Raw genomic sequence first — 23,882 nt, 5'->3', positions numbered from 1 at the left:
TCATATGCTTAAATATCAGCAATATTTAATGTCTCTGTTAAAACAGAAAATGTTGACAAATTCTGAATGTGCTGAGAACAAGGAATTGCAGGATTTATTGCATGCAGCTGAACAAGTGGGAAAACATACTTTGCAATGTGGTTATGATTCACTGGAGGCCTCTTGCAGGGCTGCTGTAACAGGCTTGGTTATTAGAAGGCATGCTTGGTTAAAAGAACAAACTCTGCCTGATCATGTTAAAGCAAAATTATTGGATGCTCCATTACGGCATGATACTTTGTTTGGTGTTAAGGCAGAAGAGGTGTTGAAGAAAATGGAGGATAAAGCTAAATCTATGCAGACAGTGAAGGATTTCTTACAAGTGCAGCCACCCAGATTTAGCAGGAACTGACCTTCTAAGAATTGGTCATTTCCCGTTTCAGACACGACACAGAGGCAGCTACAGATGCTCTAGAGACAGACAATAGCCCCAGGGTTCATACAGGCCCAAACAGTGGGGTGCTTCTACCTCCAAAAGTGGAGAAGACAAATCACAGCCATATTGGAAAAAGTCCCAATGACTTCCCTCTGCCAGTGCCAAGCATTTATCTTTTGGCAGCACCCTTGGGGGGAAAGCTAGCACTTTTTTCACAAAATTGGTACATGATTACCCAGGACAAATGGGTCTTAAATATAGTCTCTCAGGGCTACAGGTTCCACTTTCACACCCTTCCAAAGGCAAAAGATATGCCAGACCTGCCACACAATCAATGGGCAGAGGCACAAAACCAAGTTTCATCCCTCATGGACATGAGGGCTATTCAGCCAGTGCCACAACAAGAGCAGGGACAAGGATTTTACTCAAGAATTTTCTTAGTACCAAGAAAGGACAAAGCATGGAGACCGATTCTGGACCTGTCTATTCTAAATACTTTTCTGGACGTTCCGAAATTCAAAATGTTGACTCTGCAGCAGCTTCTGCCCATGCTGGGCAAAAAGGCTTGGCTTGTAACTTTGGACCTTAAAGTGGCATACCTGCATGTCCCAATCAGACAATCTTGCAGAAGATACCTCAGATTCATAGCTGGCTCAAAGCACTACCAATTCTCTGCACTGCCCTTTGGCTTATCTACTGCGCCCAGGGTCTTCACAAAATGCCTGGCATCAGTACTTGCATTTTGCAGACAAAGAGGAATTCAAATCTATCCCTACTTGGACAATTGCCTTATTCAAGCGGAGGCCAAAGACATTCTACTAAAGCATCTGGTGTTTGTAAAAAGATTACTAATTTGCCTAGGGTACACAGTAAACGAAACAAAATCAAAACTAGTACCCTCTCAAGAGATAATATTCCTGGGTGCAAGCTTAAATACAACTGCCCAGATGGCTTATCTCATGCCAGACAAACAAAGGCATTTGACTTCTTACTTCGAAAACATGGCAACAAAGACCCAGTTATCTGCAAGAAAAATTCTGCAGGCCCTGGGCTACATGGCCTCCTGCATTCTGCTAATTCCATATGCAAGACTGCATATAAGGAAACTACAATGGTACCTAAAAAGTGTTTGGACTCAACATTGCCACAGCCTGGAATCATTAATTTCCCTCATTCCTTGCCTGCAACAGGAGTTTCGATGGTGGGCACAGGCCTGTCACCACAACAAGGGACAGCCATTCACTTTACCCACAGCCAGGCAAAGACTAACAACAGATGCATCAGATTATGCCTGGGGGGCCCACATGGCAGGAAAATGTATTCAGGGCACATGGCCCCCAAGCCAAAGGCATCTACACATCAATCAAAAAGAGATGCTAGCTGTACAAAATGCCCTGACAACCTTCAAGGACCTACTTCATCCAGGACAGCTGCTGATAAAGACGGACAACACCACAGTCATGTGGTACATAAACAAGCAGGGGGGCACACATTCCTACCCCCTCTGCAGACAAGCCATGATTTTGTGGAACACAGCATTGACTTACCAAGTACCTGCAAACACAATTCCTGCCAGGAAAAACAAATGCTCTGGCAGACAAACTAAGCAGAAACCTCATGGACCCTCACGAGTGGAAACTAGATCCACAAATCTTCAGCATGATAAGGAAATGGGGACACCCAGACATAGATATTTTTGCCTCCCCTCACAACTGCCAACTTCAGAGATTCTGCACAAGGACTTATCACAAACAAGCATGGAAAGTGGATGTCCTGTCATCAACACTCATCACTGGAACAACGTTACAGTATATGCCTTTCCTCCTCTGCCTCTCCTCCCCAAGGTACTCCTAAAGGTCAGACAAGAGAAGCCACAAATGATACTGATTGCCCCGGATTGGCCACGTCAACACTGGTACCCAATCCTAAGGAACTTGTCCCAAGGCCCATCCTGGACACAGCCTCAAATTCCTCATTTACTGACCCAACAAAACAATCAGATCCTGCACAGCCAACTTGGAACGCTAAATCTAGCTGCATGGTGGATACTGTAACCATTCAGAATACACCTCTCTCTAAAGCGGTTATGGATGTCATTTTGGAGGCCAGGAGGCTCAGCACCAGAAAATTTTATGCAGAAAAATGGAAGAGATTCTGTGCTTGGAACCAGGCACAGGGAATTGACACGCTTGTTCCAAATATTCCTCAGATTTTACAATATTTAACTGAGATGCTGGACAAAGCCTATCCTCATCAATTAAGATACATGCCTGTGCCATTTCAGCTCATTACAATACAGACCCACCTATTTTTTCATATCCATTGCTTAGGCAGTTCCTCAGGGGGGCCAAAAACACAAGACCTCCAAGGAGAGCACCAATACCTGCATTGGACATCAATTTTGTCTTGGAAAAACTCACAACGCCTCCTTTTGAGGCAGCCAATACAGCTGACATAAAATTCTTATGGAAAACAGCTCTGCTCCTAGCAATAACTTGAGCAAGAAGAGTCTCAGAGTTACAGGCATTAATGGCTGTGGAACCTTTTATTGTCTTCCATCTGGACAAGGTTTCTCTAAGGACAAACCCAACATTTATGCCTAAGGTAGTGTCCAGTGTGGCTCTTAACCAAACCATTCATTTGCCTACTTTTTACCCAAACCCGCAGAATAAAGGGAAGAGACTTCTGCATTCTTTGGACATACACAGCTACGCTTCTACTTAGACAAAACTAAAGCTTTCAGAAAGACTGAGCAACTTTTAGTGGCATATGCTGCAGGATCACAAGGAAAGGCCATCTCAAAGCAGACTATTTCAAAATGGATAGGACACTGCATTCGTTTCTGCTATTCACAACATGGTAAACCAGTGCCCTAGGGCATTAGACCACATTCTACCAGGGCAGCAGCTTTCCTCAGAGGAGTACCAACCAAGGATATTTTGGAGGCTGCAACTTGGACTTCAGTGCACACTTTTACTAAGCACTACCACTTGCCTCTTTACTCTAAATCTAGAGAAGGTTTTGCCACTGCAGTCTTGCAGGACCTTATAGCTACTCCTAATTCTATTTAGACCCAGCCGCCCAACCTCAGCTTTGGGATTCAACCCAAGTGTAATGACTGCAACAGTGAAACGCGATGTACATAGTACAGTTGTGTACCTACCATAAATGTAGATTTTCGAGTGTATTCACTGTTGCAGTCCAGGTTACCCACCCACCACCCCCCTTTCTTTGCTGGGACTTATCTGTACTTCTCTATCCTAAACAACCTATGTGGTGTATTTGCTTGTAGATGAAGGTATTGTTTATTTTAGTGCATGCTTTTATTAGCAATGTTTTTGAGCCTACCCTTTTGAGGGCACCTGACATCTGGGGCAAGAAAAACTGAAGAAAATGGTGTCGGCTGTATCTTTTATACCCCTGGCGCACTGACGTCAGGGAAGAGGCAACAGCAACCGACACTGGACCAAGACTTTGGAATTCAGGCTGACAGCGGGTAGCCTGCCAGCAGGATAACCCAAGTGTAATGACTGCAACAGTGAATACACTCGAACATCTACATTTATGGTAGGTACACAACTGTACTTCTCTTTAAGAACTAATCTGTCTTTTTATGCCTAAAGTGGTATCCAAGTTTACTTTAAGCTAAAGTATCCATTCCCCCATTTTCTTTACTGATCTCAAAAATGAGGGAGAATGGACTCCATACCTTGGATCTCCACAGACAACTCAGGTGCTGTCCTGACCTAAATCTCTCAGATTTCTGGATCTATTCTTTTCTTATGACAGTAAGAAGAAGTGGTAACCTGCGTCAATACAGACCATTTCCAAATGGATGTCTAAGTCTGTTACCTTTTCTTATATGCATCATGGCAAATTTTTTTCCGGGCAGGGTCAAAGTTCACTTTGTAGGGCCGAGGCTTCATCTATGGCTTTTTGGAAAGGGTGGATTCTAGAAGTATTATAGAAGCTGCAATATGGTCCTCTGTACATTTACAAAGCACTATAAACTTGATTACTTCTGTAAGTCTAGATCAGGCTTTGCAAGGACCATTTTCCAGGGGCTCCTGGAGTTGTATACTTCTCAAATGTAGTAAGCTAGGCTAATCTACCCATATAGCTAAGGTTACTGCAGCAATGCTCAGTTTGATGGACATAGTACAGTTGTGTGAGTAAACTTACTGTAATAGTAGATGATCAAATGATCACTGTTGCAGTATAGTCCCCCAGTATAGTCCATTCAGGGCTCAGCCCCACTCTGTTGGCAGGAATGTTGTGAAGGATTAGTGGACAAACTTGTTTTTTTAGTCAGCTCAGCTCAAGCTGCCAGACCATTTGGGCTTGTGAAAGGTGCTCTAAAGCCTTGGTAGCTTGCTGGCTGTTGTATCCCTGGCAGGATGTAATCCATTGTAGCCAAGACTACTGTAGCAGTGATCATTTTAATATCTGCTGTTATGCTAAGTTTACTTGCACAACTTTACTTTATTTTGAGCAAAGTATTCCTTTGACTAACTTTTGTTAAATAAGATTATAGGTATTTTCTTGAATTGTTGATATTGCAAAATTTTCACCAATAAAATAAGCTTACAAAATCTGCGTAGATATGAATGAATTCAGCTATGCTTTCCATAATTGATAAAAAGGATACAACTAAGTAAACTTGATGCTTCTAAGTATGTGATTAAAATGATTTGCTGATGCATCTATATATGTTTGGCATTTGATGAGTCAAGTGCCGCAATGTGTTTTCCAGCTTGCCTTTCCTTTCTTTTTTGGGTCATTTTTTTAATAAAAAAAAACTTCAAAAACTTTTTTTAAACCATGGCCCAAAACAAATTAGCTTTACAAGTTGTGACAACATAATTTGGTAATGTGAGCTATGTCCATATACTTCAATGGGGCACCTTCGTGCATGCACCATGGTGTGCCCGTTAAAGACTCTATGGATACTACAGATGCTTTGCCTTATGCCTACATCACTGAGGTGAAATTTCTTTGTTTTTCCTTAATGATGTCTGTGCAAGGAAAACACATAGTTTGCAGTTAATTTTAAATATGAGGATGAGGACCAAAACGTTCCCTGAGGGGGGAAGTGCAGTTCGGGAGTTTATGCACTGCATACTGTAATGCAAAGGTAGATTTAGAATTGTTGACAATCCCTTTAAAATCATATTATACTTGTTTTTTTTTTATTTAGTTATTTGTTGGTTTGTTTGTCTTCCCACAGAGAAAAGCCAGAAAGGACTGTTGATCTAGCTCTAAAAGTGGAACGTCCTAACACAAAAAATGAAGGTAAGAAGCTGCAGTAAATACATTCTCTTTAGTTTAATTTGAGTACCCTGTTTTGATACATGTACAGTAGCTGAGTTAAGTAAAAAAAAAAAATAGCTGATGCTGGCAGGTTGTATCAATATGGTTGTACTATAGAGATGTTCACTGAAATGAGTTTGGACTTTTTCTAGGATTCCCTTCACTTCCTTGTAATTTGTCATTTTTGTTCCACTTTGGGTATTTTCCTTTGGTTATATTTCCTTGGCTGTGTTTTGCCGATTTGTACATTTCACTGCTTAGTGTTTTATGGTATTTACATTGACTGACTGCAATCCTACTTGAAAAAAGACTGAAATGAAAAAAAAATACTTTGCCCTTTCTTTGAGATGTTCTTCATTCCACATTGCTGCAGTCCTAACTATTGGGTAGTCCGCTGTCCAGTCGGCCCGAATACCAAAGTATATGGCTGACGTCGGTCAGGGCGCATTAGACTGACGTCAGTACGTCAGGGTACTAATGCGCATGACCGACGTCATATCCTCAGTCTTTTTTGCCGCATGGTCCGATGCAGAAGCATTTTGCGAGTGCAGGTTGGCGTTCTGAAAGTTTCTGAAGTCAGAGTTTCAGACCGAATCAAAGTTGGCTAAGTACCCCGTTGGGGATTATTTTGGTTTTTTCTTGCCTCAGTATTTAACCGGATGTCAGAAAAAGTGAATAACTGTATTTCTTGTGGGAAACAGATACCTCATAGGGATTATCATACTTTGTGTATACCTTGTTTAGGGCCTGAGCACGACGTTGTTGGATGCCGCTCTTGTGCTAGATTTAACAAACGCACTATTAAGAGAAGGTTAGACTGTGCCAGGTTAGTGTTTGGGAAGCGTTGTAATTATAAAATGCCGTCGGATGCTCCGACGCCGGCTTCGGCCAAAAAGCGCAAGGACAAAGCAGCAAAGCCTAGAGGGGAAGAACCGACAGTCCCAGACGTCGGTTGTTTGGAAGGCTCAGTGGAGCCGGAGGTTCTGCCAGGTGTTTCTTTGGAGTCTCAGGGAGAGGCTTTACTGTTACAGGATGTATCCTCTCAGGAAGTAGGCCAGGCTGAGGGGGCTTCTCAGGTGGCTGTTCTTCCCTCTCTTCCTAAGGTGGTTAGAGCCTCCCCTTCTGTTTCCAAGACTTCTTTGAGAGGCAGGCCAAGTGTAGCTTCAGTGGGGGTTTCTCCTAGTGCTTCAGGGTCTTTGCCTAAGAAACATATGCTTAAAATGGCAGAGGATTTGATTACTATGATAAGAGGTTCTATGCCCCCTCCTGATAAGAGGCCTAGGGTGGAACCTGAGTTTGAGAGTTTTGAGCAATGTTCAGAGGCTTCTGAGTCTTCGGCTGAAGACTTGCAGGAGTATCCTCCTTATTCTGATTCTGATGTGGATGATTCTACTCCTTGGCTTCCTCCTGAGGATTTTTCATTTTCAGAGACTCTACATTCCATGAGGGAGCATTTTAAATGGGAAGGTCAAGATTTCTCTGATTCCAGGAAAAGGCTTAGGGAATTCTTGTTTTACCCCAGCATAGGCCTTTAGCTATACCTCCTGTTCTGAATGTGGTGGAAGATGTTTTGCAGAGGCTTCCTGAATCCTGATTCTTTGCCTCCTGCCCCAGTTAAACCGGATAGGTATTATAGGGTGCCTGAAGCTCATAAGTATCTTTTTAAGAGTCCTAGGGCAGACCCGGAAACTGTCTCTCAGGGGCCTAAAGGTGTGAAGGCCTCAGTTGTTAAAAATCCTGTCCCTCCTGATAAAGAGGCAAGGGCTTTGGATAGATGGGGAAAGAAAGTGTATACTTCTTCCACTTTAGCCATGAGGGCGTTGAATTGTCAGTTTCACATGTTAAAATATCAGAATTATCTCCTTTCACAACTGCAATCTAAGGTGGATGCTCTGGCGGAAGGTATTGAGTGTAAAGAGTTGCAGGATTTAGTTCATGTGTCTGAACAGGTGGGCAAACATTCCTTGCAGTGTGGTTTTGATGCGGTGCAGGCCTCCTCGAGGGTGGCTGCCACTGGTTCTGTTCTTCGTAGGCACGCCTGGTTGAGAGATCAGAATTTAGCTGAGCATGTTAAAACGAGGATTTTGGATGCTCCTTTACAGTCTGATGTGTTGTTTGGTTCACCAGTGGAAGCAGTCTTAAAGAAAATGGAGGACAAAGCTAAGTCTATGCAAACTGTTAAGGATTTTTTGCAGGTGCAGCCTCCGAAGTTTAGTAGAAATTGGCCTTCTAAGGGATGGTCTTATCCTGCTTATGATTCCCAGTCTAGGGGTAGGTCTAGACGTGGTAGGGGCAGAGCTCAGGGTTCCTTTAGGCCTAGGACAGGGAGTTCCCCTGCTCAGACTTCTAGTGAGGGCAGGGGTCAGTCCTTTCGTAAGCAGACCCAATGACCTGCCTTTCCAGCTGCCAGTTCATTCTCGCCTGGCAGCACCTTTGGGAGGAAGGCTGTCTCTTTTCAAAGAAAATTGGGATTTAATTACCCAAGACAGATGGGTTCTGGATATCATTCACCACGGTTACAGGTTTTATTTCCATACCTTGCCTCCTTTCAAAGGCATGCCAGACATTCCTCCTCTACAAAGAACAGAGGCTCACAAGCAAATTTCTCTGTTGCTCCAAATAGGGGCCATTCAGCCAGTTCCTGTACCAGAAAGAGGCCTAGGATTTTATTCTCGCCTGTTCCTAGTACCGAAGAAGGGGAACACGTGGAGACCAATTTTGGATTTATCTATCCTCAACACTTATCTGGACATTCCCAAGTTCAAAATGTTGACGTTACAACAGCTTTTACCTCTGCTGGGCAAAGATCACTGGATGGTAACTTTAGATCTCAATGAAGCTTACCTTCATGTGCCTATAAGACTAACTTGCAGGAAGTATCTGCGTTTTCGAGCTGGAAATTCTCATTATCAGTTCTCTGCATTGCCCTTTGGCTTATCTACTGCGCCCAGAGTATTCACAAAGGTTCTGGCTCCAGTGATAGCTTACTTCAGGCTAAAAGGAATCCAAATCTATCCTTACTTGGACGATTGCCTGATTCTGGCTCAAGAAAAGGAAGATCTTCTACAGCATTTGGAATATGTCATAGCAGTGCTAAGATGCCTAGGGTATTCTGTGAACGAAATAAAGTCCAGTCTAGTACCCTCTCAAGACATGTGCTTTCTGGGTGTGAGACTGAATACAGCAGCCCAGATGGCCTTTTAACCCCGGACAAACAAAAGAATCTTTCCAATTACTTCCATCACCTATCTCTTCAGTCCGGGCTGACTGCAAGGACAGTCCTTCAAGCCTTAGGGTTCATGGCATCTTGTATTCTGGTGCTTCCCAATGCCAAACTGCATATGAGGAAGCTGCAATGGTATCTCAAAAATGTATGGACACAGCACTGCCAGGATTTGGACACTGTCATTCAAATAATACCTTGCATTCAAAAGGAATTTTTGTGGTGGGCTCAGGAATGTCACCTAAACAAGGGACTCTCTGTGACCCGACCAGAGGCGAGTCAGATTCTAACGACAGATGCCTCAGACATTGCATGGGGAGCTCATCTAAATGGAAAGTGGATACAAGACAAGTGGCCTGCCAGACTACAGCATCTACATATCAACATGAAAGAGATGTTAGCAGTCCAGTTTGCATTAATGGCTTTCAAGGAATTACTTCTTCCAGGGCAGGTGTTGATTCTAACAGACAACACAACTGTCATGTGGTACATCAACAAACAAGGGGAACACATTCTTACCCATTGTGCAGGCAAGCAATGATTTTATGGGAGACTGCGCTCAGCTTGCAACTAACTCTTCAGGCAAGGTTTCTGCCGAGCACAGAACTCCTTAGCAGATGTGTTAAGCAGACAAATCATGGATCCCCACGAGTGGAAACTGGATCTTCATGTATTTCAAAATTGACAGTGTCATGGGGAACTCCAGACATAGATCTGTTCGCTTCTCCACTAAACCACCAGCTGCCAAAGTTTTGCACAAAGGGGTTTCATCACACAGCTTGGAAAGTGGATGCTCTTTCTTTCAGTTGGAAAAATCTTCATGTGTATGCTTTCCACCTCTGCCTCTTCTTCCAAAGGTGCTTCTAAAGGTCAGACAAGACAAGCCAAGGATGATTTTAATAGCTCCAGATTGGCCTCGGCAGCACTGGTATCCATTACTGAGGAGTCTGGTAAGGAAGCCTCCATGGCCTTTACCTTTGATTCCACACCTGTTGTCTCAGAGGGACGGTCATCTGCTCAATGTCAAGCTTCACTCTCTTCATCTAACAGCCTGGCATATTCTGTTTTGAAAGATAGCAGGTCTCAACTTCCTCAACAAGTTTTAAATGTGATTATGGAAGCCAGAAGACCTAGTACAAGGAAAGTGTACGCAGAAAAATGGAAGAGATTTTTATTTTGGAGTGCAGCAAACAATTTGGAGATTTCTGAGCCTAATTTGAGTGTGGCTCTTCAATATCTTACTGAGTTACTGGACAAAGGTTTGTCTTTCTCTTCCATTAAGATTCATGCTGCAGCAATTTCAGCTCACTATGATTGTGACCCACCATTGTTTTCGCATCCTTTGTTCAAGCAATTCCTTAGAGGGGCAAAGAATATAAGACCCCCACGAGAGCTCCTACTCCTGCTTGGGATCTCAATTTTGTGTTGGAGAAACTTACTCTACAACCTTTTGAGCCTGCGGCTACTGCTGAATTGAAATACTTGTCATGGAAGACTGCTTTTTTGTTGGCCATTACTTCTGCAAGAAGGGTTTCTGAGTTGCAGGGCCTTATGGGAGTGGAGCCTTTTTGATTTTTCATAAGGATAGGGTATCTTTACGCACTAATCCTTCCTTTATGCCTAAGGTGGTTTCTAGTGTGGCTTTAAACCAAACTATTCATTTGCCTACTTTTTATGCAGAACCCCAAAATAAAGGGGAAAAGATTTTGCACACTTTAGATGTACACAGGCAATTGCGTTATTATTTGAGCAGGACTAAGGATTTTAGGCAGTCTCAGCAGTTGTTTGTTTCCTTTGCTTTGAGTTCACAGGGCAAGCCTGTGTCAAAACAAACTATTTCTAGGTGGATTGGGTGTTGCATTGCATTTTGTTATTCCCATCATGGCAAGGAGATTCCAGCTGGGATTAGACCTCATTCCACTAGGGCTACTGCCACTTCAACAGCATTTCTAAGGGGTGGCAACTAAGGATATTTTGGAGGCAGCTACTTGGAGTTCAGTGCATACTTTCTCTAAGCATTATCACCTTCCTCTCTACTCTAAGTCTAGGGCTGGTTTTGCCACAGCTATTTTGCAAGGCATGTTGTCAGTTCCTGCTTCCTTATGATTTGCCAGCCTCCCTTACCTCTGCTTTGGGATTCTACCCAATAGTTAGGACTGCAGCAATGTGGAATGAAGAACATAGTACAGTTTTGTACCTACCATAAATGTAGATGTTCGAGGATCCACATTGCTGCAGTCCAATTTACCCTCCCTCCTTCCCCTCTGTGTTTAGGGGTGGTTGTGTAGGTGAGGTTGTCTTCTGCTAATTTTGTAGATATTGTACATATTTTTGGTGCAGGTATGTTTGGAGTTTTGGGTTTTGGCCTTATCTTTTCAGGGTCTTCTGACATCTGGGGCAAGAAAAGACTGAGGATATGACGTCGGTCATGCGCATTAGTACCCTGACGTACTGACGTCAGTCTAATGCGCCCTGACCGACGTCAGCCATATACTTTGGTATTCGGGCCGACTGGACAGCGGACTACCCAATAGTTAGGACTGCAGCAATGTGGATCCTCGAACATCTACATTTATGGTAGGTACAAAACTGTACTTTATGCAGTTTTAGACTTAATGTGTGGAGGGGCTTCTCTTCTTGCAAAAAAATTTTACATAGTAATGTATTGAGCTTCTTTTAGTTATGTGTACTTTGGTCTCTGGAGATATCCCTGTACAGTTTAAATGTGAGAAGAATAGATCTACAGCATCATAGTGGATGTAGTTTCTGTTTGTCGGCTATTAAAATTCTGGGTAAGAAACCATCATTAGGCATAATGTAGCTTGATATGTTTAATGTTTTTGGTAGACAAACCATGCAAAACTAACATCAAAGTATTATGCAGTATGATGGCTACATGGAAATTACAATTTGAGGTTGAATTAAATGTTCCCTTTCTTCAAACTTTGGAGCTCCTGTGTGGGCCCATGTTGTTTATTGTTTAGATATTAGATATTTCTGTAAGGATGTTTAGGTAGCCAAGTACATGTGTATTTTCAGAATAGGCTGCAAAGTTAGTAATATCTCAGATGCAGGTAACCGCAAAATAATTTAGCAAGTCACTCTACTGGTCTGTAGCAAAAAGCCTGACATTCATTGCTTCTAAATCTGTGTGCATTTGAGAATGAAATAACCAGAGTTCCAAATTACATATAAGTAGTGTTTATGTGAAATCCAATTAATTCAGAATTAAAATGTATTTTGCAGTAATTCTACATGAATGCTGATGTATTGATAAGCTGCATCTTTGGACTGCTAATATAAAAAAGCTGTAATAATTTTAATTGTACTTGCGTCTTTATTGTGAAACATGATAATCTGGAATACAGTCACTGTTTACTCACCAAGATCACTTGAACATGGATAGACTGCAGTAAATATAGTGATTTAAACAAACCAAAAAAACTATCAAAAGTAATGTTTTATGAAAGTTATAGATGAATATTAGAACTGTTAAATCTTTATATCTGATGTCAATCTTCATTCATTCTTCACTGACTGGTTCAATTCCGAACCCTTGGAACCGACGTAGCCATTATACAAAGCTCTCACCAGCCACAAATCTCGAGCTAAGGCTCTACCCATACTGCCTCTCTTCCCATTACCTCAGATCACGTTTACCATGTATAAAATTGGATGCGTCAGCCGTTTTTTTTTTTTGCTATTTGTCTATTATTCTACCATTTGCTCCTTTTCTGTGATATTTACTATTCTCTAGTTTCCTTGCTTTTGTGAGAGTGACACTATTTGAAACTTTCTAACCCTGTATTTACCTCAAGATATCTCTGTTTTGCCATCATTGGTATGGGCCTCTCCTTCCCGCTTACCATTGGTAGTTCTTTGATACCATCGTTGGTATCCTTTCTCTACCCCTTCTTACCCGTTTGGGTAGTCTTTATATACAATAGTTGGTATACTCAAAATAAATAAATAAATAATATAAGTAAATAAAAAGCTTTCTCTTGTCTTTCCCCTTTTTTTCTTTACGAGTGAGCATGTTTGTGCTTACGGGCTTATACTTGACTAGATAACACGGCAGAAAAGCATAAAGGAACCTCTGGGTTTAAACAATATAAAGACTGTGGCAAAAAGATGCCCAATTCAGATGGGCGTCTTTCCTGCAGCTATTGTTTGGGTGTCCCTCATCTAGAAATACAACCTCCATGTGAACTCTGTAAGGGCTTTAGTGCTCGAAGACGTAATAAACTGATACGTAAGGGCTTGTTGAAATGTCTTTTTGGTGAAGCTCTTTCTGAGGTGGAGACTTCAAAATCTCCTAAATCTGACTCTAAAATAAAAAACAGAGCCCTTTAGTACAGTCTTCCCCCAAGGTACATAATTCCAAGACTCAAAAATCTCAGTTTCTGATACCTTCTTTGGAACAGAAAGCAAAAATGTCAAAGATATCATTGCCTTCTGCTCCAGCACCAAAACCAACAAAGTCTACCTCAGTGCCATCTATTATTGAAAGTATGCAGACATCTTCGGTACTGACCATGACTTCGGTGCCGACGACCTCTCCAACACTGATAGTTGCCATTTCCACAATTTGATCCCATCTTCACCTTCTATTCAACAGTCTGTGGTGCTGAGGGTCAACATTATAAGTACCCCCTGGACTAGATATTCCCCTTCAATAGACCCCTTCTTGAGTCAGCAGCTGAGTCCATTCAACACTCCCAGTGTCAGCTACCTCGGTACTGATGGTGGATCTCACCAAAGTACCAGAATCTACTTTGTGGTCTTTGGCTTCATCGGAACCATAGCACCCATGAGACGAGATTTGGCTACTGGTTCTAGGATTCCTGGATCAGCTCTGATTGTTTTCTGTGGCACCATCTATGCTTCCCAGTACCTTGGTAGTTTCAAGTCCTCTCTCTGCTTCTCCTGGAGGGTGGCTCATCGGAGTGGGCTGTGACCCTGTTTCTGAGGTTGTCTTTCTTGGTTCCGGGCTCCCATTCCTCTTCAGGCTGGCATGTCTTTGAGATTATGGTGAGAGCTCTAGCCTTAGCAGGCTCCCAGTTCATACCATCCCCATCAGTGCGCCATATTTTTCTTCTGTCTGGTTCGCATCTGGTTTGCAGCTGCCACCATCTGCTACTTCCAGACAGTGGGCACAAGAGCAGCAAGATACCCTAGTGCGCAGGGTTCCCTCTCTTCAGAGTCGTCCTCAGATCTTTCCCTTGAGGAGCCACCCCATAAGAGATCATGCAAGAGGAAGCACTTGGATTCTCCAGAAGAATCAGTCACTGAGGATATAGATTACGATGAAGCGGAAGGGTCCCCATGGTCACCCCCTGAGGATGTCTCCTTTGGAGACATCCTGGAAATTTTAAAACAGATTGATGATTGGAAGTCCTCAAACCCATCCTCTGAGAAATCCATTTTATTGCAAGCTTTTCGTGCCCGGCCATCTACTACTTGGGTGATGCAGCCTGCTGAAGGCTCCTGACACCATAGAGTCTATTCCCTGGAAACCAGTCAAAATTCTTTCAGGCCTAGAGGATCAGCCCCATTGGTCTAAGGGTCTAGCAGTGGATGCCGTGTTGGTGGCGGCGGCCACATAGAAGGAACTCGCCGAAGAGAGTTCAACTGTCCATCCTCCCACCCAGGAGTCTCAGATGATGGACAGATTTGGGAATCGGGTCTTTGCTTCATCAACCTTCACTATTGGGTCCTTGAATTTTTTGGCGCACTTCACTAGACTCCAAAGGGGTTTGATAACTGAGGTCTCTGATACCCTGGCAGAAGCAGTATCTAACAAGGTCCATGATAAGGTTTCCTCGCAGCATGCCACCCAGGAGTTAATCTCGAATTCGTCTATGCGGCTTATTGCACATGCAGGCGAAGGGACGTCTAGAGAAGGGTACAAGCATTGCCATTAGACGTCATGTCTGGATGCACTTGTGTGACTTTGTGGACCCTTTAAGTCTTCCTTTGTCAACGCTCTGGTTGATGCTACTTCATTGCTTGGCCCGAAGGTTAGAGACATGATAGCCAGGTATAAAAAGGACGGGAAGACCCTTTCTGTTGTGGGCAAACATTTTTCCACTCCACAATGACTTTACTCTAGGAGTGGAAAGATGTAGTTCAAGAAGACCTAAGGGCCTTTTTGGGACACGCGTAGTGAGTATTCCCCCCCGGGGCAGAGGGGGGAACTCCTCTAGAAGACACTCATCCTGTAGCAGAGGGGGTCCACGCAACCAGGGTTCCACAAATTCCTTTTCTGGGCAACGCTTCCAGTGCCCCTGAGTGGCGGCCCAGTTGCTTACCTCTGGAAGCAGTCTGTGGAAGATTTTCTCTGCACCACTCAGACTGGCTCACAATAACACTGTATTCTTGGGTGCAGACAATGATTACCAGAGGTTACCGCATTCTCTTCTGTCTTTTCCCCAAACCACAAAAGCAATTCCCCGATGTTCACCCAGGCAGAGGGCTATAGCAGCACAAGAAATTCAAAAACTGCTTCAAAAAAGAGTCGCCCGAGCAGTTCCACCAGACCAGATAGGTTCCGGATTTTACTCAAGATTATTTTTAGTGCCAAAAAAGACGGGACTGGAGGCCAGTCTTGGATCTCAGTGAATTGAACAAATTTGTACAACAGACAAAATTCCAGATGGTCGCAGTTCAATTTATTCTTCCATTTTTAGAGAAGGACAATTGGATGTGCTGTGTAAATCTTCAGGACACATTACCACATAAAGATAGACAAATGCTCCAGAATATGTCTCTGCTTCCAGCTAGGAGCCAGTCATTACCAATTTTGAGCACTGCCCTTTGGTCTCACCACAGCCCCCAAGGTGTTCACCAAATGCATGGCAGTTTTAGCAGCTCATTTAAGGCTACAGGGATTCTGTGTGTTTCCATATCTAGACGACTGGCTACTCACTGCCCCTACCAGGCATCTGCTGCTTTGCACCACAGACTCTCTTATACACTTTGCCGAGATTTTAGGCATTGTAATCAACAAAGAAAAATCACTACCATCTCCCACACAAGACCTGGAATCCATTGGAGAAAAACTGAATGCAAAATCGTACATAGCCTCCTTTCCTCATCACAGGTTGTTTAAGTTGAGATCACAACTTCAAGTGATTCTCTCACAAGACAAAGTTCCTGCCCATCTGGTACTACAACTTCTTGGTTCCATGGCAGAAACAATAACATTAGTCCCCCTGGCGAGGTACCACATGAGGCTACTTCAGGGGCTCCTAGCATCACAATGGTCACTTCTAACTCACCTCATGTCTCATCCAATCCTTACAAGTCGCTGCAAGAAAGATTTATCTTGGTGAATGAAGCCAGAGGAGGTTTTATGGAGTCGTCCTTTCTCCCCCCTCAGCCCAAGGCTGTAAGTGACCATGGACACTTCCCTGATAGGGTGGGGTGGGGGGGCATTTTCAGGGAAAGACTGTTCAAGGCGCATGGTCCCCACAGGAGGCCAATCTGCACATCAGTGTCCTAGAACTGAGGGCAGTGCTTTTAGCGTTGTAAGCATTCCAGTCTGCCCTTCCATCTGTAATGATTGCTGTCCAGTCAGACAACATGTCAGTAGTGTGGTACATCAACAAATGGGGGAAAGATTCTACCCACTATGTCAGGACCCCTAAGAGTTTGGCAATGGGCAATCGCCTCCAATCACTTTCTGATAGCAAGGCATATTCCGGGGAATTCCACCGTGATTGCAGACAGACTAAGCAGGTGTATCCTTCTACCACACGAGTGGTCTCTCAATCCCAAATTTTTTGTCGATGGTGGTCAGCCTTGCTACTACCTGTTCCCCTCTCCCACAAACCACAAATGCAGCAGCTACTTTGCCCTAGTCCCTGAGAGATGCACTTGTTCAGGACTGGCCCTCGGGATTTCTGTATGCCTTTCCACTAATTCCTTTAATTACCCAATTTCTGAGAAAAAACAAATGGCTGAGAAGCAAAGTGATTCTCAGTGTACCTAACTGGCCCCGTCAAGTTTGGTTTCCCTTTCTCTGGCCTCACCTGGTTCGCCTCCATTTGACTCTGGATCCAACTTCGGACCTGTTATCTCATTCTCGGGGCTTGGTGCATCCCAGCCTTCCACATCTCAAGCTGACGGCTTGGCTTCTCCACTTCCAGTAATTGACAGGCAAAAAAATTTGTCCTCCCCAGTGCAAAAGATACTTCTGGCTTCTCATAAACCCTCCACCAGAAAACTTTACCTTAACAAATGGAAAAGATCCTCTATTTGGTTGGATACAAACTGCCTAGATCCTTTCTCAGCTCCAGTCGATAAGGTCCTTGAATACTTAGCCAGCTTATTTCAGTTTGGAGCATCAACTTCTATCATTGGAGTTCATTTAACTGCCCTTTCAAATTTCCATCCGTAACTGTTTTGATGATGGTTCATTGATGTCTCACCATCTTTGCAAAATTTTTCTTAAGGACGCTCAACATTTGAAACCACCTTTCAAAGATCCAGTAGCGCCCTGGGATTTGACCTTAGTCTTGCAATGCTTAGTTAGTCAGTCTTTTGATTCAGCAGCCACTTGTAACCTCAAATTTTTATCTTGGAAGACCATCTTTCTAGTAGCTGTCATGTCTGCTAGGAGAATTCCAGAATTACAGGCTTTGTTTGTGAAGCATCCATATATCATCATCCACAAAGAAAGAGCATCACTCAGAACCAATCCCTCCTTCATTCTTAAAGTGATGTCAGAGTTTAATTTCAACCAGACCATAGATTTATTGGTTTTCTTTCCAAATTTTTCAAACAAAGAGTACTTCTTGCACATGTTAGACGTCCACAGGCAGTTACATTTTTATTTAGACAGAACAAAGGCCTCTAGAAAATCAGACCAACTATTTCTATCCTTTTCAGGTACCAGATTGGGAAAACCTGTTTCAAAGGTCACCTTATCAAAATGGTTAAGAGACTGCATTACGCTTATGTACGATCAGAATAAACTCAAATTACCAACAAAGTTAGAGCTCATTTAAAAAGATCTGTTTCCACTTCAATGGTCTTCCATTCTAGAGCTTCTATGGAAGACATATGCACAGCTAGAACTTGAGCTACCCCTCATACCTTTATCACGCATTACAAATTAGATATGTTCTCGGGAAGAGCATCCTTTGGCTCTATGGTGCTCAGGAATATCCTTCTTTAGGGCTGTCCAGGATCTAAAGTAGCTGGGGACTCATTCCCATCAGTCAAGAATGAATGAAGATTGACAACATCAGAAAAAGAAGTTATGATATTCTTTGTGTTTCACTGTTGCAGTCATCACGTTTGGGTTATCCTGCCAGGGGTAGCCCTCAGTTGGCCCAAATACCAGAGTCTTAGTATTTCTGCGTCAGTTGCTGTTGCTCCAGGACTGACGTCGGGTCGTCAGAGGTATAAAATCAGGCAGCCGACACCATTACATCAGTCTTTCTTGCTGAGGAGCCTGAAGCAGAAGCAGTTCGCACGAGTGCTGGTCAGCTGATACCTGAGTTCTGAGTTTTTGTTTCCAAATTGAAGTTGAAGTCTTCTAAAGCTAAGTACCCCATTGGGGATCCTTTTTTCTTGCTCTAACCGATGTCAGAAAAAGTTAACAATTGTCTCGCCTGTGGAAAGCAAATACCACACTGAGACTTCCATTCTTACTGCGTCACCTGTTTAGGCCAAGACCACGACGTCCCCACGCTGTCGCTTTTGTGCTTTGTTCAACGCCAGAACTATACATTGTCGGGCCCTTATTATATTTACTTATATGTAGATATTTTTGCTCAGTCCTTGAATTCCGATATGGCTTTGGTAAGCCATCCGACTACCGATCTTCCGAAAAAACATAAGGATAAAGACAGAGACAGAGGTCCAAAATCTGCGGACGACACTTCCATTAAGCTAGTCGTCAGTTCTCCGGTGCTCAGTGAGGCACTTTCGCAGCCCCTGATGCCCGCTTCTATGGATTCACAAGCCACAACCGAGACCCTTTCGGAGTTTGGTATGCCGCAAGACTCTTCTTCGACTAAGGATCCTGCGGATGTCTCTACTTTTGGACGGGTCCGGAGCCACTGATCAGACACCGGCTTCCAAGAAGGTACTTTGCACTACCGATACGCGACACAGACTTATTTTGCATCTTCAGTTCTTTCGAAAACTACCGAGTGTCTAAGCCCCAGGTTATGAACCACACCCAAAAAAACGATGACCCAAGCTTAGGCACCTGCTTCCTTGCCTCAGCCCCAAATGCTTAAAATGGTGGAAGACCTTATAATGCTTATTAGGGGAAGCCAAACCTACCCCTTCCAAAAGAAAAAGAGACTTGTCCCCAGTAGTTTTATCTGAACAGGAGTCCGATGACTCAGGGAATTCTTAGATCTACCACAGCACAGACCTTTGGCCATTCCTCCTGTCCTGGATGTTGTGGATGATGTTTTTATGGAATCCAGTCTGACTCCTGACACCCTCCATCCTGCTCCCAGGAAACCTGACTGGTATTATAGAGTCCCTGAATCTCACAAATTTATTTTCAAAAATCCAACTTATGACCCCGAGGTCATCTCTTGAGGACCTAAAGGAATGAAAGCAACTTCAGCAAAGAATTCCACCCCCCCAGATAGGGATTCCTGAGACAGATGGGGTAAAAAAGTATAAACCTCTGCTAATCTTGCTGTTAGAGCATTAAATTGTCAGTTCCACATGCTGAAATATCAGCAACATACCATGGAACTCCTCAAACAAAAAATATGTTCTTTTCCTGCTTATGCAGAAAATAGTTACAAGAGTTAATGCATTCTGCAAGTCAAGTAACTAAGCACACGTTACAATGTGGTTTTGATGCCCTAGAAGCATCTTGCAGGGCAGCAGTCACTGGTTCTGTCCTTAGAAGGCATGCTTGGAACAGACCTTGTCAGATCATGTCAAATCCAAATTATTGGACGCACCCTTGAACCAAAGACAACTTATTTGGCACCAATGCAGAAGAGGTCTTAAAAAAGATGGAAGAAAAAGCTAAATCTATGCAGACAGTTAAAGACGTTTTACAGGTCCAGCCACAGAGGTTCAGTAGGCATTGCCCCTCCAAGCACTGGTCCTTTCCTGCCCCCTCCAGGCCAGCTCAGTCCAGACCCAGGTCAAGCAGCCCTATCAGATAGCCCCAGGGAATGTACAGATCTAAGCAACGGAGTTCCTCCTCTTCAAAACCAGGGAGTGTAAAGCCACCCCCCTTATGGCAAGAACTCGCAATGACTTTACACTTCCACCACCCCATCCCTCTGCCCACCTGTTCATGCTCCTAGGAGGAAAACTCTCTTTCCACGCAAGCATCTGGGCCACCATTACCAACGACCGCTGGGTCCTCAACATAGTGTTACATGGATACAATTTTTATTTCCACACTCTGCCAACCCCAAAAGGGTTTCCAGAGCTTCCTCCAAACCAGTGGGCAGAGGCCAAAAAGCAAGTCCTTTCCCTGCTCTCCATGAGGGCTATAGAACATGTTCCTGCAGAACAAATAGGCCAAGGTTTCTACTCCAGACTCTTCCTGGTACCCATAAAAGAGGCCACATGGTGCCCCATCCTTGCTCTATCCTTTCTACACCCCTTTCTGGTGATACCAAAATTCAAAATGCTCTTCCTCCAGCAACTTCTACCTATGCTTTCCAAGGATGCTTGGTTAGCCACCCTAGACCTAAAAGAGGCCTACCTGCACATCCCTATCAGGGAATCATGCAGGAAATAACAACAGCCAAGCGATCCGCCAACAGCAGTTTATTTAAAAAGAACTCTGACGTCTCGGCCACAGCCTTCAAGGAGTAAAAACCATCAGAAACCACAGTACAATTTATACTAAAACAAAATTGCCAATTATACAATTAACCAATAAAAATTGGCAATTAATTAAATAACACTCTCCAATTAAAGTCCTCATTTAGACCCAAAGGAGACATTGTTTTAAATTTCAACATGTATACAGCTTCTTTGTGCAAAAGAACTGATTTTATATCTACATTATTATAACCATTAACTTGTATTTGTTCTAAAACAGTGCCCTGTAATCCTTTACTAATACCATTATGTACATTCAAAAAATGCATGGCTATAGGGCTAGTTTCCTTTTTATTTTCAATGTCCCTCACATGTTCTAAGAATCTCACCTTAAAGGCACGTTTCGTTTCACCAATATAGATCTTATGACATGGACATTGTAAAGCATATATATAACACACTCAGAAGTACAAGAAAATTGTTGTTTGGTATTAAATCTAATGCCATTAATATATGAAAATTCAGGTACAATATGTTTACAAGCTTTACATTTATTACATGGATAGGTACCAACTAAAGTAATATTCTGATGCAATGCATCCAAAGGTGGCTCATATTTACTTTTGACTGGAAAGTCTTTTATATTCTTACCCTTACGAAAAGAGAATTTTAACTTTAAATTTAACCATGTTTGGATATTATCTAAGGAACATAAATAACCCCAAAACTGTTTGATAATTTTTACAAATTCTTCAGTAAAGCATCCAAATGTGGACACAAAATATACAGTTTCCTTATTATTTTCATGATGTCCATAACTTTTGACACCATGTCTTTCAGATCTAACTTCACACTGATTATAACTCTGTCTTTCATTATTATTCAGACGCTGATAGCTGTCTTTCATTATTTGTTGGCTATAACCCCTAGCTATAAAGGATTCTGCCATAGCAAACCGTTCTCTATCACGTGTCCGTGCTTCATTGCATAACCTATAGACCCTTAGCATTTCTCCATAAGGCAAAGCCTGCAAAGTATGAGGTGGATGGTCACTAGTGCCATGCACATACTGAAAACCACCTTCAAATTTTTTATTTATAGAAGTAACTAAGCTATACCCATTTGAAATATCCAGTACTGTATCCAAAAATGGGACTCTAGTACCAATATTTACACCATCAAATTTTAAATTGAACCTATTTATATCCAAATCTGATACAAATTGATGTATAGAAGATTGACCCCCTTCTATCAAAAAGATCAAGTCATCTACGTATCTATAATATTTAATAACATGACAATGAAAACAACTATGCCTGTAAATGACTTCCGACTCAAAAAGGCCCATAAACAAATTAGCATACATGGGGGAAAATGAAGCCCCCATAGCTGTTCCTTTGAGTTGATGGTAAATAACCTTATTAAACTCAAAAAAATTATGTGTTAGTGAGAAATGTACCAAATCCACCAAATATTCAGTAGAAGGTGAATCACCCAGAAAAAATCTGATGGCTTCTATACCAGCCCCATGTTTGATATTGGTATATAGACTTTTTACATCGATGGTCATCCAGTACATGTTCTTATTCCAAGAAATGTCTTTTATCTTTTCAAAAAAATCAAACACATTGACAATATAAGAAGGTAGTCTATTCACATATTTTGCCAAATAATTATGCAAAAAAGTTCCTAAATTATAAAGGAAATACTGACGTCCTGAAACTATTGGTCTACCCGGAGGTTTGGCTACATTTTTATGAATTTTTGGTAAACAGTAGAAGTTGGCCATACGGCACCCTTCTATACCAAACTTTTTCTTCATGTCTAAAGGAGAAAAATATCCTAATCTAACTCCTTTGCTGATATGTTCTTTATACTCCAACAAAGAAGCAGAGTAAATATCCATATCTACCACTTTATATGTTGTAACGTCATTTAAATGGTCCAAACACATGCCTAAGTATTGAATAGAATCCATAACTACTAATTTATTGCCTTTGTCTGATGGTTTAAAAACAATTTCACTTTTTTTACTTAATTCTAACAACACTTGCCATTCATCAAAGGCCATGTTATATTTTATATTATTCTTATTACTCATAAAATTGTCATATGAAGTCTCAGTAAAAAAATTAATCAAATTGATTCAATTGCAAACATCAGGATTTAAATCATTAGGAATAAAATGACTCACAACAGGAACATTTTCAGTATTGAACTTACAATAAGCATTAACCATTTCCTCTGAAGTACAAGAGTAAAAACTGTCAGACATGCCACTGCCATCCTCACTATCAGAAACACAATCTGAATACATATTAAGTTGGTTAAAATAACTTTTTAAATGCAGCTTCCTACCAAAAGCATAAACATCTTTCTTTATATCGTGCAATCTAGTAACAACAGTGGGAATAAACTTTAAGCCTCGATTTAACACAGACAATTCAACGTTATTAAACATGTAACCTGATAGATTAACTACATAATCCTTAGTATTTAACATAACAGTCTCACCATTTGCCTCGTTTGTATCCTCCCTGTCCATACTGTTCATTTGCTGAATAGGAAAACTGTTCTCTCTGTCGTTTCTGACCTTGGGCGTTTTTCTGTGAAAACGCCGGTTCTCGACGAAAAGTCCTCCGAAAATTTTCTGTTTGTTGAGCTAACGGAAGGGCAGGAAAGTCAGAATCCATGTTCTCAATCATGCAGGAAATGCCTACGTTTCAGGGCAGGATCTATGCACTTTCAATTCTCTGTGCTTCCCTTTGACTTATCTACTGCTCCCAAAGTATTCACAAAATGCCTGGCTCCAGCCATTGCTTTTTGCAGACAAAGAAATGTTCAAATTTACCCATACTTAGACGACTGCCTGATTCAGGCAGACAGTCAGGAAAAGCTGCTACAGCACCTGACCTTTGTAAAGGACCTACTGACCTCCCTGAGGTATACTATCAACAAAAATAAATCAAAACTAGTCCCCACACAAAAAATTGTATTCCTGGGAGCAAGTCTGGACACAGCATCCCAGATGGCATTCCTAACTCAGAAAAACAAGCCTACCTGACAGGCTACTTCTCTCAACTAGCCACCAGAACCCAGTTTTCCGCAAGTAAAATCCTGCAAGCTCTAGGGTTTATGGCCTCTTGCATTCTTCTCATTCCATATGCC

At 42.4% G+C, this 23,882-nt stretch overlaps 1 protein-coding gene across 2 annotated transcripts in view; it reads left to right on the top strand.

Moving 5' to 3' along the window:
• The window catches only part of DENND1B (DENN domain containing 1B), a 3,525,330-nt gene that overhangs the window by 279,542 nt on the left and 3,221,906 nt on the right, over positions 1–23,882 (top strand). For both annotated transcript variants that reach the window (XM_044080248.1, XM_044080247.1), the window contains exon 2: positions 5,643–5,707. In XM_044080248.1, coding sequence (XP_043936183.1) covers positions 5,643–5,707 — 65 coding nt within the window. The remainder of the gene's footprint in view (positions 1–5,642; positions 5,708–23,882) is intronic.

The sequence above is a fragment of the Protopterus annectens genome, chromosome 8.part0, assembly GCF_019279795.1.
Source record: "Protopterus annectens isolate FY-2018-M chromosome 8.part0, PAN1.0, whole genome shotgun sequence".
Classification (NCBI taxonomy): Eukaryota; Metazoa; Chordata; order Ceratodontiformes; family Protopteridae; genus Protopterus; species Protopterus annectens.
This window is presented reverse-complemented; position numbering and strand designations above follow the sequence as displayed.